Source organism: Martes martes (assembly GCF_963455335.1).
Source record: "Martes martes genome assembly, chromosome: 15".
Taxonomy (NCBI): Eukaryota; Metazoa; Chordata; class Mammalia; order Carnivora; family Mustelidae; genus Martes; species Martes martes.
In genome coordinates, this window is record NC_137903.1 from 40,656,867 (window position 1) to 40,672,670 (window position 15,804).

Here is a 15,804-nt window from a genome sequence, read left to right on the forward strand (position 1 = left end):
GCTATTCATAGTATATGTGAAATAATACCCAATCCAGAAGTTAACCTTTGTTTTTAGAATGACAGCCTATTAAAGTTATTTTCTTTCAAACAAATTTTTAAAAAACATCATTTGCAAAGTAAAACAAAATCAGTGAATTAAAATTTAGAGACATAGATATAGCAAGTTGGGCAAGTCTCCCAGGTTGCTCGAACTCATAGTTTGCATCTATAAAATGGAAGAGTTGGTTCAAATGCATTCACTTAACCTGCAGATATTTACTAAGTACTGTGCTAAAGCAAGATTAGGGACATGAAAGTTAAGATAATTTCCGCCCTCAAGAGACTCATGGTTGCCTCTGATTCCACATGATTGTTGGCTTGTAACATTTGTGCTAGAGAAAAAGACTACAATTCTAGTTCTTGAGACATTAAAGATCTGTCATCAAGACACTGATAAACACACTGCTTCATTTTAAAAGTAAATATTTAATTCAACATTGCAATAAGAATTGAACAGTATTAAAAACAGAAGCATATTAGTGGTTTTAAAAAGTGTATGTTAATCTCCAGTTTCCTTTGGAGATTTTAACTGCCAGCTCTCTACAATGAAATGATACTAGGAAAATGTCTTTAGAAGACAGAAATTCTCTCTTGATCCAACTCTAAAATGCTTAAAAGTAACTGATGGTTTTAAAGATCCAAATCAGAAATAATATTAGAGATACCTTATTTGAATCCTAAAAATTTGATGTAATAAACATTACATATTTTTTAGAAAGATGGTCCAAGAAAATAACAACTCAGCATTTTCTAGACACTGGCATCCCAGATCATCATGACTATTATGAAGCACCTGGCTGTGATTCATTCACTACCACCTTCTTTTTTCTTCTAGATCCTTCTTGAATTCCATTCCATCTGGGCAATTCCAAAGGCACTGAGAGGAAAACAGATGCAGAGACAGATGCTTATTTCTCCTGCGGGGCCTCTCAGCATAGCAATTAGGCAAATAATCAGTGAGAAAAAAAGCATATAATCCATCATTTATAGTCCCCACAAGACTTCAATCAATTTGAAAAATTGCCAGTTCTGTCAAATATGCCAAGACTCCAATAAGGTATTTATGACACAGAATCTGAAAAAAAAAAAACACACACACACACAAAAAAACAGATAGTTAAAATCAGAATTATGATAACAAAGCAGTTTGATATTTGATAAATATTTCAGGCTTATTTTAAATTCCACATCTGGAAGCTAAGATGAACCCAAACCACTGCTGCTCTAAGTCAAATAAATTTTGTTCTATTTAATGAAGACTAGTAACTTTAATAAATACACAACTATTAGTGGTGCTTAGAAATAAATAAAATTCTTAATTTTTTCTGATTTCCACAGATGGGCTAACTATGTATATAAGGAGTAAGGAGAGGAAGGGGGTATCCCTGAACCCCTTGGATTTCTATGCAAAATAAGTATGTACATTTTCTACAAAGAGGTTCCATACCTTCCTTCTTTTCAAAGGGATATATGATCCCAAAAGTACCTTGTAGAAACTAAGCAGATAGCAGAAACCTGGTTAATAGACTAATTTCAAACTTTTGAGTGGCAGTACACTGTTGCAGTTAAAGGCATAAGCTCAGATGACTGGGTTCAAATTCAAACTCCACTTATTAGCCATTTGATCTTGGGGAACCTACTTATCCTCTGTGCTAGTTTCCTCTTCACAACCTATCTCAATAGGTTGTTGTGAAAAACTGAATGAGATGGTATATACAAAATGCTTTGTAATGCCTGGCACCATTACTGATTAATAAAAGTTCACTATCAAAAAAAATGTTTAAATGTTAGCTATCACCATGGCATTATATGAAGGCAGGAGCCAGTCACCATCTTAAATCATTAAGAGAGGTTCTTAGTGGGGTGCCTGGGTGGCTCAGTAGGGTAAGCATCTGACTTGATTTTGGCTCAAGTCATGATCTCAGGGTTGTGGGATTGAGCCTGGCATCAAGACCTGAACTGGGCTCCACACTCAGCATGGAGTCTGCTTATCCCTCTCCCTCTGCTCTCCCCTCCCACTCACTTGCTCTATCTCTAAAATAAATAAAATTAAAAAAAAAAAAAAAAAAAGAGGCTTTTAGATGTAGTATAGACCAGATAAAATCAATGTGTTTAAGAACCACCTTTATATTCATAATAACACATTGTACGAAGCAGTTTTTAAATGCAGTTTACTAATAGAGTGTGGGCATATGACCACAAAATCTTAAATACACAAGGACTTCATGAACACTGAATTCTGAGGTGCTAAAATGGAATTTTTTTCCTTTTATAATATCAAATTAAACAAGGTATGGTATAATCTTTCAAATGTTTCACTGAAAACCAAAGAAATAAATTTAAAGTCATGACCCAGTACAAGGAAATGTATATACCCTTACCACATATGATACAGTCATTTTTATATTTTCTATTACATTTCTTTCTTTTGTTTTTTATTTTTATTTTTTTAAGATTTTTTTTTTTAATTTATTTATTTGTCAGAGAGAGAGCGTGAGCGAGCACTGGCAGATGGAGGCAGAGGGAGAAACAGGCTCCCTGCTGAGCAAGGAGCCCGATGTGGGACTCGATCCCAGGATGCTGGGATCATGACCTGAGCCGAAGGCAGCTGCTTAACCAACTGAGCCACCCAGGCGTCCCTTTCTTTTGTTTTTTAAAGCTGATCTCTTCCCATCAAAATTATTTTCCAACTTACTACTGCAATAGGACCTTCAATTAGAAAAACACTAATACAGTGTTTATAGAGTATGAGCTTTTTGGAACCTAAGAGATAAGCATTCAAATACTGACTCCTCCTCTGACTAAGCTATTCTGCTGGTATCGCTTTCACCTAACTTGGCCTGTTCCCTTGTTTTAAAAATAAAATGTGGATAAAAACACCTACTACAGGGTTGCTCTAAAGATTAAAATTAAGGTGTATTAAACTCCTAGCACAGTCACAAGCTCAATATTCGCTGTTTACTACGGCTACATTTTAAATATATTAATATATTTTATTATATTTAGGTGCCCACTCTCAGTTTATTTCTGATATTTCCTCTAGTAAGTATTTCATAGAGAGTAAAACAATGTCAATTATTTCCTTCCTATGGAGAGAAAAGCCTAGATGACATCTTAGTTATGTATTTCTGGCTATAATTTTCTGATCTCACATACAAAATCCTCTGTTGCTCCGATAATTATTTCAAAGTTTGACAAAACAATTTTTAATATTTCAAAATTACTACAGAATAATTCCTATTATTACCAAAGTCTATAGCTCACAGCATATAGTATTCTCCAATTATAAAGCTATATCTAGAGACTGAAGAATTTCTAGTAAATCATTTATAAAGCATAAAATATCCTACTGTCTCAAATTAGTATTCAAATGTGTTTCTTCAATGTAGCAAATGCATACATTTTGAAAGCTATGTAACAATAAGGAAAAATTACTTAACTAGATTTGTTCAAACTAACCTTTATTTTTCCATCAGTATGTGCGGAAGCTACAGATGTAGAAACACGGACCAATCTTGTGGCTGATAAATGAATTTTGAAATGCCTATGGAAATGTGAATAAAGGCAGTCCATAAATAAGTCAACTTCTTCCTGAGTAACTTCCCCAGGGGTTTTGTGGACACTGTCCCACAAAGCTTTTGCATCCTCTGGATGTATGGCATAAGAAATGTCCAGACTTTGAGGGCTACAGGGTACAGACCAAAGAAATTCGGTAGCAGCCATATACTGGTCCATTTTGCATGCAGTCCACATAGCAGCCATCCAGGAAAGATTAAAAGCATTGATTGCTAAGGGACTGAAATAACAGTCGAAAGTTTTCTGAAACCACGTTCCTACTATGGCTGTATTTGTCTCTGCTCCATTTGCAAGGAATAAGGGTACACAGGTGAAATCTTCTGAAACAGTCTCCAGAAGACTGTCTCCAAATATACAGCAGAACCAACCAGTCCACAACACTTTATGTTCTCGGTTCTCAGATGGCAATTGAGATTTTGACAGAATCTACAAAGAAAAAAAAGGTTCATTAAATTCAAAAGTATACTTACTCCAAATTACATCTTCTCAAAATTAGTACATTTAAAAATAAGAAGATATATGGGGCGCCTGGGTGGCTCAGTGGGTTAAGCCTCTGCCTTCGGCTCGGGTCATGATCCCAGGGTCCTGGGATCGGGCCCCGCATCGGGCTCTGTGCTCAGCCGGGAGCCTGCTTCCTCCTCTCTCTCTGCCTGCCTCTCCGCCTACTTGTGATCTCTGTCTGTCATATAAATAAACAAAATCTTAAAAAAAAAAAAAAAGAAGATATGTTGTACTGCTTGCCAAAAAAACACAAACGAAATAATCTCCCTGATCATCATTAGGCTTTATCAAGTTAATTGACATTCCTCCTAATATTCTTATTAGGACATGGTATATGGATGGCAAGATCTTGGTGCAGCCAAAATGCAAAATATGGAATGCCAATATAGTGTAACCAAGTACACTATCCTGAAAAAAAAAATTTCAAAATCTCAACTTCGGAAGGGACTATAAAAAGTCACCAAATCCAGTGTCCTTGAATTCTTCCGTAAAGGAAGAATTCAGGATTTCCCAAGGCAGCTCTATCAACTTAAAAATGTTCTTTCATCTGTTAGGCCCACAGTTTCCATCCGAAGGTCCTGTTTTCTTCCTTATGTGCATGTAGAACAAATCAAATCTAATTTCTCTTCTACAGTCAAATATTTGATGATCTGTATCATATGTATGGTCAAGTTAAACATCTCTAGTTCCTTCAACTATTCCTCCTATGACATACACGTTATCCTGGTCACTCTGAAATTCTTCAGCACGGGAGTCATTCATAAGTGAATATAACCACTTCATAAAGATCTGATTAAAGGACTGTTACCATCTTTAACCTAGATTTTACTACTATTAATATAATCTTAGATTCAGTAGTGTTCTAATTTTTAGTTGACAGCTTTATATAAATTATCCCTATTCATTTTTACTATGAATAGGTAAATCTTAGGGCACCGGGGTGGCTCAGTCAGTTAAGCAGCCAAATCTTGATTTCGGCTCAGGTCATGATCTCAGGGTCCTGAGAATGAGCCCCACATCAGTATTCAGCAGGGAGTCTGCTTGAGACTCTCTTCCTTTCCCTCTGCCCCTCCCCCTGCTGTGTGCTCTCTAAAGTAAATAAACCTTTAAAAAAAAAAAGTAAACCTCCCCTAATACAGAGAGGCAGTATATTTACTCCTATTAAAATTTTAATCTCTTTCAATTTGACCCATTGTGCCAATCCATTCAGATTTTTCAGAATCTTGATTATGTTTCCCAGCAGACTAACATTTCAAACTTCAAATCTCTAAACTACAGGACAAATGTATCTTCCAGATACTCATAGTTTTAAAGTCTGACCAGGATAAAGTGAAGATCACAGCCCAGTATCATATCCCTTTAGAGATAATCATTTTAACAACTACTTTTAGCATATTTCTCCTTGTTCAAGAGAATTTAAGAGACTCAAAAGCCTTGAAGCCCAGATAGGTCTATCCCACTTTCATAACCTAAAAGTTCTGTAACACTATGAAGAAATGAGATTTACTTCGGTCACTATTAGGTCACTCTACTAAGAGCTCAAAAGGTCATGTCTATTCCTGAAAGAATATTTGCCTGTTGACATATAAATCACATCCCTTCTCTGGGCATTTGACAAAGACTGCTAACTGTCTACCCGGTACCTATTTTATTTTTTTTTTAAGATTTTTAATTTATTTATTTGACAGAGAGAGATCACAAGGAGGCAGACAGGCAGGCAGAGAGAGAGAGGGGGAAGCAGGCTCCCCGCTGAGCAGAGAGCCCGATGCAGGGCTCAATCCCAGGACCCCGGGATCATGACCTGAGCCGAAGGCAGAGGCTTTAACCCACTGAGAGACCCAGGGACCCCCCCCAGTGCCTATTTTTCCTTCCACAATAAAACTGTACTTTTAATGAGGTGGCAAATTACCCACTAAAAAAGAAAAATTTCCTAGTCTGCCTTCCAACTGGAATGTAAAGAGAAGTTGTTGGGTCTTAGAGTCTCATTAAAGGTTTTCTCAGTGGCAGGCACCCTCTTTGCCCTCCTACTTCCTGCCTGGAACTTGCAGACAATATTTAGAGTTTCAGGAGCCAAGTCAGACTACCTGCAACCTTACGGAGAGAAGCCATGCACCAAGGATGAGAGAGAAGGCAGAAGGAGCCTAGATTATTCATTCATAAAGCATACGCCAGCTTTGAACACCTTACCTCCACTTTTTTGTAAGACAAATAAGGCTCTATCTATTAAACCTCAAGACAGACATTTCATTCACAGTTATTTAGGCTTTCTGTTTTATGCAGCTAAACCTAATCCTAGGAATCTTGAAGATCCTTGTCAATATCATGACCTACACCAGGGGTTAGCAAATTTTTTCTGTAGAAGTCAGATAGTAAATATTTTAGGCTTTGCAAGACATATTGTTTCTGTAGCAAATACTCAAACGTGCTATTGGAGCACAAAAGCAGCCGCAGACAGTATGTAAACAATGAGAGGAACACTGTTCTTATTTACAAACACAGCAACAAAAACAAAAAACAAGTAACATGTCAGATTTGGCCTGTATGCCATAGTTTGCTGACCCCTGATCTACACAAATAAACAAAATTAGGCCTTTTTGACTATTTCAGAATTTAATTTATAATGACTAAGATGAGTTCACTCAAGAAACAGAAGTAGCAAGCATGAATAATAAATCCAGTATCTTAATCAATCCAAAGATAGTCATATTACTTTTAAATACTACACACGGGAAGGAATGTTACTTTTTTTTTTTTTTAAGATTTTATTTATTATTTATTTGACAGACAGAGATCACAAGTAGGCAGAGAGGCAGGCAGAGAGAGAGGGGGAAACAGGCTCCCCGCTGAGCAGAGAGCCCAACTCGGGGCTCAATCCCAGGACCGTGGGATCATGACCTGAGCCAAAGACAGAGGCTTAACCCAGGGAGCCACCCAGGTGCCCCAGAACATTATATTTCTAAGAGTAACTTGGCATGATACATCACAATATATGATGATAGATTATATATGTGTATACATATATAATCTATATATATGTATCCATATATACATATCTTATATATGTGTATACATATACATATTTTTTTGCTAAAATTCCACTTCTAGGAATTTAGTCCAGATTTATGCAGGTTTACTTACAAAAATGTAGTATTCTTAATGACATGAGTAATTATATTATTATTAATTTTTTTTAAAAAGGCCATATGCAAAAGCATGGGCAATATAATCCCAATTTTAATAGATCCAGATAGTCACACAGACATATCTATGTTCATGAGAGATAGTGACCTATAGTTTTAGTAATCTTCATGTAGTTTTAGTATTGGGTAACGCTGGCCTCACAGAATGAGTTAATCTCATTCTATTCTCTGAAGAGACTGTAAAGAACTAAAATAATTCCTTCCTTAATGTTTGGCAGAATTCATCAGTGAACCCATCTGGGCCTGATGCTTTCTACTTTGAAAAGTATTGACTCAATTTTTTAATAAATAGAGGCTTACTCAGATCATCTACTGTCAAACAGACGTATACCAAAATGTTAAACTGTGGTTTTCAATTTTCTTTGTATTTTTGTGTATTTTATGATAAACATGACTATAATGTAACTGGAAAAAAACTTAAGTTGGCCATATCTAATTACTCTAATTTGGTCAAACGAGACACAAGATGGGTTATAAATCACAAGCTTAAGGGTTTTTTTTAAACGGTAAGAAAATACCACAATTTCTAAACCACGACAGTGCAGATTCTTTCCCCCTGGGAAGCAAAGATTGATTATATAACACACCTGGACGAGAAAGGCTTCAGGGTCTCTTTGTGTTCCTTTCATTCCTAGGAGAGTGGAGAAAGTCACTTTGATGTTGAAGTCTTCTCCCACTTCCACAGCAAGCCCTTTTTGCTTCTCAGCAGCAATAAATGCACTCAGAAGTCTAGAATACTCTTTGAGGTTAGTATAGGAGAATTTATACAGGGGAGTTAAACTATATAAAGTCCATTGTTTATGCAGAAGGAATGCAACTTTTTGAGGATCATTATCTTCCTACAGAAAAAAAAAATCAAGACAAAAGAAGTTTAAATTCTCATTTACTAATATTTCCTAATTCTTAATCACAGTATTTTAAATATTTAAAACCAATCCATTACTGGGTACATAATCTTTACACTCCAGCCAAAACAGAGTTTGCAGGACTCTGAAGATCCCTGAACAAGCCTTTTCATTTGCTGTATCTTCACTTTGGAATATCCTTCCCACATGTGTTCATATGGCATGTTCCTTTCCTTCACTCAGGTCTGTCCAATGTCACTCAAGAGGCCACCCTATTTAATTTTGTCTCACTCCAATTTTGTCACTTTACAGATGCTTTTTTTTTTTAATATGGAATGCTTCATGAATTTTTGTGTCATTCGTGTGCAGGGGCCATGCTAATCTTCTCTGTATCATTCCAATTTTTTAAAAATATTTTATTTATTTATTTGACAGACAGAGATCACAATCAGGCAGAGAGGCAGGCAGAGAGAGACGAGGAAGCAGGCTCCCTGCTGAGCAGAGAGCCCGATGCGGGGCTCGATCCCAGGACCCTGGGGTCATGATCTGAGCTGAAGGCAGAGGCTTTAACCCACTGAGCCACCCAGGCGCCCCTATTGTTCCAATTTTAGTATATGTGCTGCTGAAGCAAGCACACTTTCTACCTCCTTACCCTGCTTTTTTTTTTCCACAGCATTTATTACTATATGACATGATATGTTTATTGGATTTTTATTGTTTGATTCCTTACTAGAGCATGAGTATGATAAGAACAGGGATTTTGCCTATTTTACTAGGCATTATATCTCTAGCATCTAGAACACCTGCTCAATAAATATCCATTGGATGAACATTTACGTTTCACCTTTAGAAATTTAAAATTATAGATTTTGAAAATAGTAACTATTCCTGGAGCATTTAATTTGATTAGTTTTAATTATGTAATTGTCTTAAACGTTCGGCAGTAAATCCACTCTATGACACAATGTCAAATTCAGCAGATTAAATAAAAAGATACTTCAGAGCATTTCTACCATGCTCTATTAGAACCACGGGTACCATCAAAAACAAAAACACTTCCTTTCTATTGGCCCTATGGCATTACTGAGGGTCTTCACATACATCCCCAAACAGGTTCCTACTTTGATCCTGAATTGAAAATTTCTATAAAATCCACACTTTCTGACACAGTCTTACAGCTCCAACTATCTTTTGGAACTTTCATTACAGTTGTCTACTTGATAAAAATATATCTTCTGACTAGAGTGTTCATGGAAACTTTTATAAAACTTGTATAAAAAGCTATAAACTTTTTTCTTGTTATGATCAAAAGGTATGGGGAAATTACTTATTTTGCAGTGATAAGGAAATGAATTGAATATTCCAATCTTTATTTTATACATAAATTTCTATTTTATGGTTAGGAACCATCATTTTCATTACCAGCACTAGTAATTTAAGAAACTTCAGAAAGAAGCAAAAATTTTCCCATATCTCAAGAGATATGAGGCACACAACATGGACAAGAAAATAAGATTCCAGGGAGGATGTGGGTGACTGATCAGCCAGACTCCTTGCTATGTTCCTCAAAACCACACACCAAACCCACACTGACTAGGGTTTTATTTCATGTTCCAGTGAAATCACAAATTACTCATGTTATAAATGTTCAGAGTTGTTTACGAATAATCAAAACTGAGAACGTTGCTGTAGACAAATTGGATACAATATAAACACCAAAATAATTAAGTAATGATTTAGAAAAATTTGAAAAACAAAAATTAAGTCTGATAAATTAATAAGTGGAGGAGAAATAAGAAGGGTTTACAATAGAATGCCAAAGGCTGGTTGGTAAATATGCAGCAAATGGGAGATGGAAAATCATATTGTGACCATAATGATAAAGACAGAATCAGGCAAATATTATTGATGAATGTTAAGTATGAGGGGAAATTTAGAGAGGAACAGAATATTTACATTATCCTAAAGTGTCTCCCAGACTGCTTATCAGATGCAGAGATGAATAAAACAGTAACTACTGAGTAACACCTTGACAGGATGATCAAAACTGACATCACCTCTGTGCTACCAGATGTTATTCCCCAAGAAGGACATGACAGCCTCTACGCTGCATTCCAGCCAATATGTGACTTCAATCTAACCACGTGGAAACATCAGACAAATACAAAACGAAGAATACTCAATTTAAAAAGGAAAAGGGAGGGGCGCCTGGGTGGCTCAGTGGGTTAGGGCCTCTGCCTTTGGCTCGGGTCGTGATCCTAAGGTCCTGGGATCGAGCCCCGCATCTGGCTCTCTGCTCAGCAGGGAGCCTGCTTCCTCCTCTCTCTCTGCCTGCTTCTCTGCCTACTTGTGATCTCTGTCTGTCAAATAAATAAATAAAATCTTTAAAAAAAAAAAAGGAAAAGGGAGGAAACTACATTCTTCAAAATGTCAATGTCATAAAAAATACAGAAATACTGTGGAAATGCTCAAGATTAAGGGAAGTTAAAAGACATTACAGAGGTGGTATTGATAGTGTGAATAATTGTTTTTGCTATTTCTCATTTTATTACCTGAGAGATTAAGAAGATACTAAAAATACTATTAAAAAGTAACAAAAGTCAGGGCGCCTGGGTGGCTCAGTGGGTTAAAGCCTCTGCCTTCGGCTCAGGTCATGATCCCAGGGTCCTGGTATCGAGCCCTGCATTGGGCTCTCTGCTCAGCAGGGAGCCTGCTTCCTCCTCTCTCTGTCTCTGCCTGCCTCTCTGCCTACTTGTCTGTCAAATAAATAAAAAAAATCTTAAAAAAAAGAAAGTAACAAAAGTCAAAACGTTTTGCTCACAAATTTTCTCAATTATTGAGTAACATGAAGGAACACAAAAGGCATACCTGTAATTGTGAACACTGAGGAATTTTCCTTCGAGGTGGCGTTGGGATAAACGAAGTCTGCTTCCTGACTGATTCTAATCGTTTCTGCAAAGGGGTGGCACCTATAAAGTAATCTTTAAGCCTTGAGGATGCACTGTGCCTAGGAGTCGATCCTGGTGTATCATAAGAATCCATGATCTACATAAAAAGAAATAAAACCAGAATTCTGAACACTAAAAAGTTAATTCAGGCTCACAGCTTCACTGATTCTTCTTCTCCTTGCTATAAAGTTCTTTCTTTTTCCCTTCCACTCCCTGCTCTCCCCCCTCCACCCCAGTTTTGACTTTTTAACCAAGTTCTCATTGATATAGGCTATCTTTAAGAATATCTTACCAGGGGCGCCTGGGTGGCTCAGTGGGTTAAGCCTCTGCCTTTGGCTCAGGTCATGATCCCAGTGTCCTGGGATCGAGCCCCATATCCGGCTCCCTGCTCGGCAGGAAGCCTGCTTCTCCCTCTCCCACTCCCCCTGCTTGTATTCCCTCTCTTGCTGTGTCTCTCTCTGTCAAATACATAAATAAAATCTTAAAAAAAAAAAAAAAGAATATCTTACCAATGCCTCAAACACAGAATGTTCAACTCCCTCCCATTCTCCTCCCAAAATTAGCTGGTCCATTTTCAAATTCCTGTCAATTTTCTGTGTTAAAATTCATTTAAAGTGGCTCTTGAACATGTAGTCATTAAGCAGATTCTTTCGAGTTTTTCCTTCAGCAGTCTCTGTCATCCATTCCCAAAGCTACTTGTAGGTTCTTATGACCATATCTAAGGGTAATCCATTCTTCAGTAATGACACTTTTCTCATTAGTCGCCTGTGCAAAAAACTTTACAGTGATGAGAAAAATGCTACTTTCTGCTATTTAAGATCTCTCATAATACAGCTTGCCCTTATCCTACTTCTCCTAGGCGTAAACATATTCTTGTCTTCATGTTTTTGCCTATCAATTATGTTCCTTATCTGAAGTGTCTTTTTTCCATTCCACCTTCTTTAGGACCATGCTTGAATTTGATCTCTTTCCAGGTAGTAGGGTTTTGTTAATCTTTTTTCCCCAGAAGTGTATGTTATACACTTCTGTCTGTATCAATAGCTCATTCCTGAAAGCAATGTGTATAGGGGCATGGCTGCGTGTGTATAGAATGAGGTCTCGGGGGTAAATATTTTTTAAAAGCCCAAAAACCCTCTAGGTGAGCCTAACAAAATCTCTCAATAAGTTTCATAAAATGTTTAGAGATTAATAAAATACCACCCCACATAGCTCTCCTTGATCATCTTGTCTATACCACTAATTTTGGCCCACATTCATATACTTCCTTGTGTGCATTTTTTCTCTTCCCAACAAGACAAAAATACTTTGACTGAAATCATGCTTTTTATGTCTCTTGTATAATTATCCTAATATAATGCTGAGTGTTCTTTAATTGTTAACAAGTATTGTGGATTGTCTTTTTATTTGTTTTGTAGTTTCAAGTTTTTCTTTAAATTCCAGTTAGTTAACATACAGTATAATAGTAGTTTCAGGAGTAGAATTTGGTGATTCATCACTAATATACAACACCCAGAGCAAGTATCCTCCTTAATACCCATCACCCACTTAACCCATCCACTCTCTGCCCACCTCCCCTAACAAGTATCGGTTTAAATGAACAGAAGAATTTCCTAGAACTCTGAAATTATAACTTTCATTAAAAGAAATTATGATTTAAAAATTACAATAAATAAAAATAACAATAATTACTCCCAAGTATTGGCACAGTTACCCTTTGATAAAAGTTTTTCACAAATGAAAACTTGTAGGGGCACCTGGGTGGCTCAGTTGGTTGAGTCTGCCTTAGGCTCAGGTCATGACTCCGGGTGCACTCATGCATGCTCTCAAATAAATAAAAATCTTTTTAAAAAATGAAAACTTGTATTTATTACTATATTTAAATTTCATTATGTCAAAATAGGGCACCCTCTGTATCTTGCACAAAACTTCACAGGTTAAATATGTAGTTCTCAAATGTTCAGATAACACACAAGGAACATCATACACCACACAACTTAAATAACAGCTACTTTAAAGCATTCTACCTTTAAATGCATACTGAATTACATCTTTAAAAGGCAGTTTTAGGGGCGCCTGGGTGGCTCAGTGGGTTAAAGCCTCTGCCTTCAGCTCAGGTCATGATCCCAGAGTTCTGGATTTGAGCCCCACATCGGGCTCTCTGCTCAGCGGGGAGCCTGCTTCCTCCTCTCTCTGCCTGCCTCTCTGCCTACTTGTGATCTCTGTCTAATAAATAAATAAAATCTTTAACAATAAAATAAAATAAGATAAAATAAAAGGCAGTTTTAGAGCACCTGGGTGGCTCAGTCAGTTAAGAGTCTGCCTTCTGATTTCGGCTCAGGTCATGATCTCAGGGTCATAGATTGAGCCCTGTTTCGGGCTCTGCACTGGGCATGGAGCCTGCTAAAGATTCTCTCACTATCCCTCTCCCTCTGCCCCTACACCTACCCCTCACTGGTGCTGTCTTTAAACAAACAAACAAACAAACAAAAAAATGGGGGGGGATTTTAATCAGTCCCATCTACACAGAATGCTTCTCTCAAATTTTTATTTGGATTAATGGCTAACATTTATTGAGTATTCATCAGGTACCAGGTACTTGTCCAAGCCCCTAACAAATACTGTCTCATTTAATCCTCAGACCCCATAAGGTGGTTTATTATATTCCCAGCTGACAGACAAAAAGACAAAGAAGTTAAGTAATTTGCCAAAGTCATACAGGTAAAGAAGGCAAGAACCAGGATTTGAACCCAGACAGTATAATGCCAGAGAGGGTGCTCTTATCTCTTTCTTTCACATTGCCTTTCAATAGAGATCAATTTCAAGGCAAAAGAAGTCCTGCTGAATTTGACTCCTTAAAAGAAAAATGCTATGAATTCCAAAAAAAGATTTAAAAAATCTGTCTAGGTGAGATTAAGACTATTAGTACTGAGACATTAGGTTTTGAGAAAAACCTTCCCCTAAGTATTTAATATTATGGTAATGTGAAATATCCCAGTCCACTCATGGAAGATCAGAAAATGACTTACGTCTATTTTACCCTCTCACTCTGCACTCCGTAATGGGCAATTTTTTTTTTTTTTTTGGACAGAGAGAGAGATCACAAGTAGGCAGAGAGGCAGGCAGAGAGAAAGAGGGGGAAGCAGGCTCCCCGCTGAGCAGAGAGCCCGATGCGAGGCTCGATTCCAGGACCCTGAGATCATGACCTGAGCTGAAGGCAGAGGCTTAACCCCCTGAGCCACCCAGGCGCCCCTGTAATGGCCAATTTTGCCCGCCCAATAAGTTAGAGGTTCAAAATATATCTTGACTCATTATTTTAGTGTCCCAGTCTTAACTCCTTACCCCAGTCCATAACCAGTGATCCACAGACCCTACTTCTATCTTGTCATTACCTTGCTGGAGATCCCATAACAATTCCCACTTATCTTTCAGATGAAGACAGAACTTCCCTGAGTTTCATGGTACTACATTATGTGATCTGATTATCTGGCACTATTCAGGTTCATTTTCTACTCCAGGAGTTCTCAGCTCAAGATCTATAGACAAAATCCAACAACCCTAGGTTGTATGCAAAATGTCGTATGCATGTGTATTTGGTGGTGGAAGGGCAGGAAGAAAGGTCCCACAGACAATTTTTGCAAAGGTTAAGAACCACTGCCCTAGGGGCACCTGGGTGGCTCAGTGGGTTAAAGCCTCTGCCTTTGGCTCAGGTCATGATCCCAGGGTCCTGGGATGGAGCCCGGAGTTGGGCTCTCTGCTCAGCGGGGAGCCTGCTTCCCTTCCTCTCTCTGCCTGCCTCTCTGCCTACTTGTGGTCTCTGTCAAATAAATAAATACAATCTTTAAAAAAAAAAAAAACCCCACTGCTCTAGAGACATCATTACCCTACTACCCCCCTTCGTGCCTGTCATGTTCGCCTCTGGTCCCTTTTTTATTCAGCCTACGGCCAACTGAGAATGCTGCTCTCCTCCCATATGCCTGACCAAATGCAACCCATCCTGGAGGTTTCACGTCCTCAGAAGCTGGCCGGTATCCAGAGTTATCATCAGCTCTTCTTGCACTTGTAGTTCATAACACACAGTTACAACTTAGTTGTTTTTCTTGTGGTAGACCCTGACTTAATTCACTTTTTACACTGTCACCAATACCTAAATCCGAGTGCCAAGCACGCAGCGTGCAGCCATCTAAACACACAAGTGTTGTAAAGAAAACGAGCACACTGCAGGGCAAAACACAAAGTGTACTGCCGGTCCTGGACAAAGACAAAGGGTCTTACCAATAAGATGCCGTGAGGACGCTGTCACCCATTCCGGCTTCACGAATCATTCTTCAAGTCTGGTTCCAAAACTAGGTAGAAAATAAACCCCCTTGAAGTTTAAAAAAAAAAAAAAAGTCGCCAAAACGGCAGCTGAGACAGAGTTCGGAAAGAATCCTTGGCCCCTTCAAATTCCCTCTCGCTCTACAATAACTGGGTTCACCAGGGAACAAACTGTCTCCTCAGACGTCCGGCGACTTCACCCCAGGAGGGGCATTTCCGCTGATCCAGCCACCAGCTCTGCGACCCTCGCTCCTGCGGAGTCGGCTTCTGCCAGAGAAGAGAAAAGTTAAGGGACAGCGGGTCCCAACTCGCCCCTCTCCCCTTGAGCCCTTCAGAGGCCCAGCTAGCTCTGAAATCCCGCCTTTGAGAAGCGGCACCC

The 15,804-nt window shown here is 38.2% G+C and overlaps 1 protein-coding gene across 1 annotated transcript; it reads right to left on the bottom strand.

Moving 5' to 3' along the window:
• Positions 1 to 455: 455 nt before the first annotated feature.
• On the bottom strand, positions 456 to 15,465 carry CENPL (centromere protein L). The gene is made up of 5 exons (XM_080824656.1): positions 15,384 to 15,465; positions 11,032 to 11,208; positions 7,906 to 8,157; positions 3,501 to 4,043; positions 456 to 1,116 (listed from the first exon to the last, which is right to left on the bottom strand). The coding sequence occupies exons 2-5, from the start codon at positions 11,203 to 11,205 to the stop codon at positions 1,045 to 1,047; spliced, it is 1,041 nt and encodes a 346-aa protein (XP_080680782.1). The 5' UTR covers positions 11,206 to 11,208; positions 15,384 to 15,465; the 3' UTR covers positions 456 to 1,044.
• Between the last annotated feature and the right edge of the window lie 339 nt (positions 15,466 to 15,804).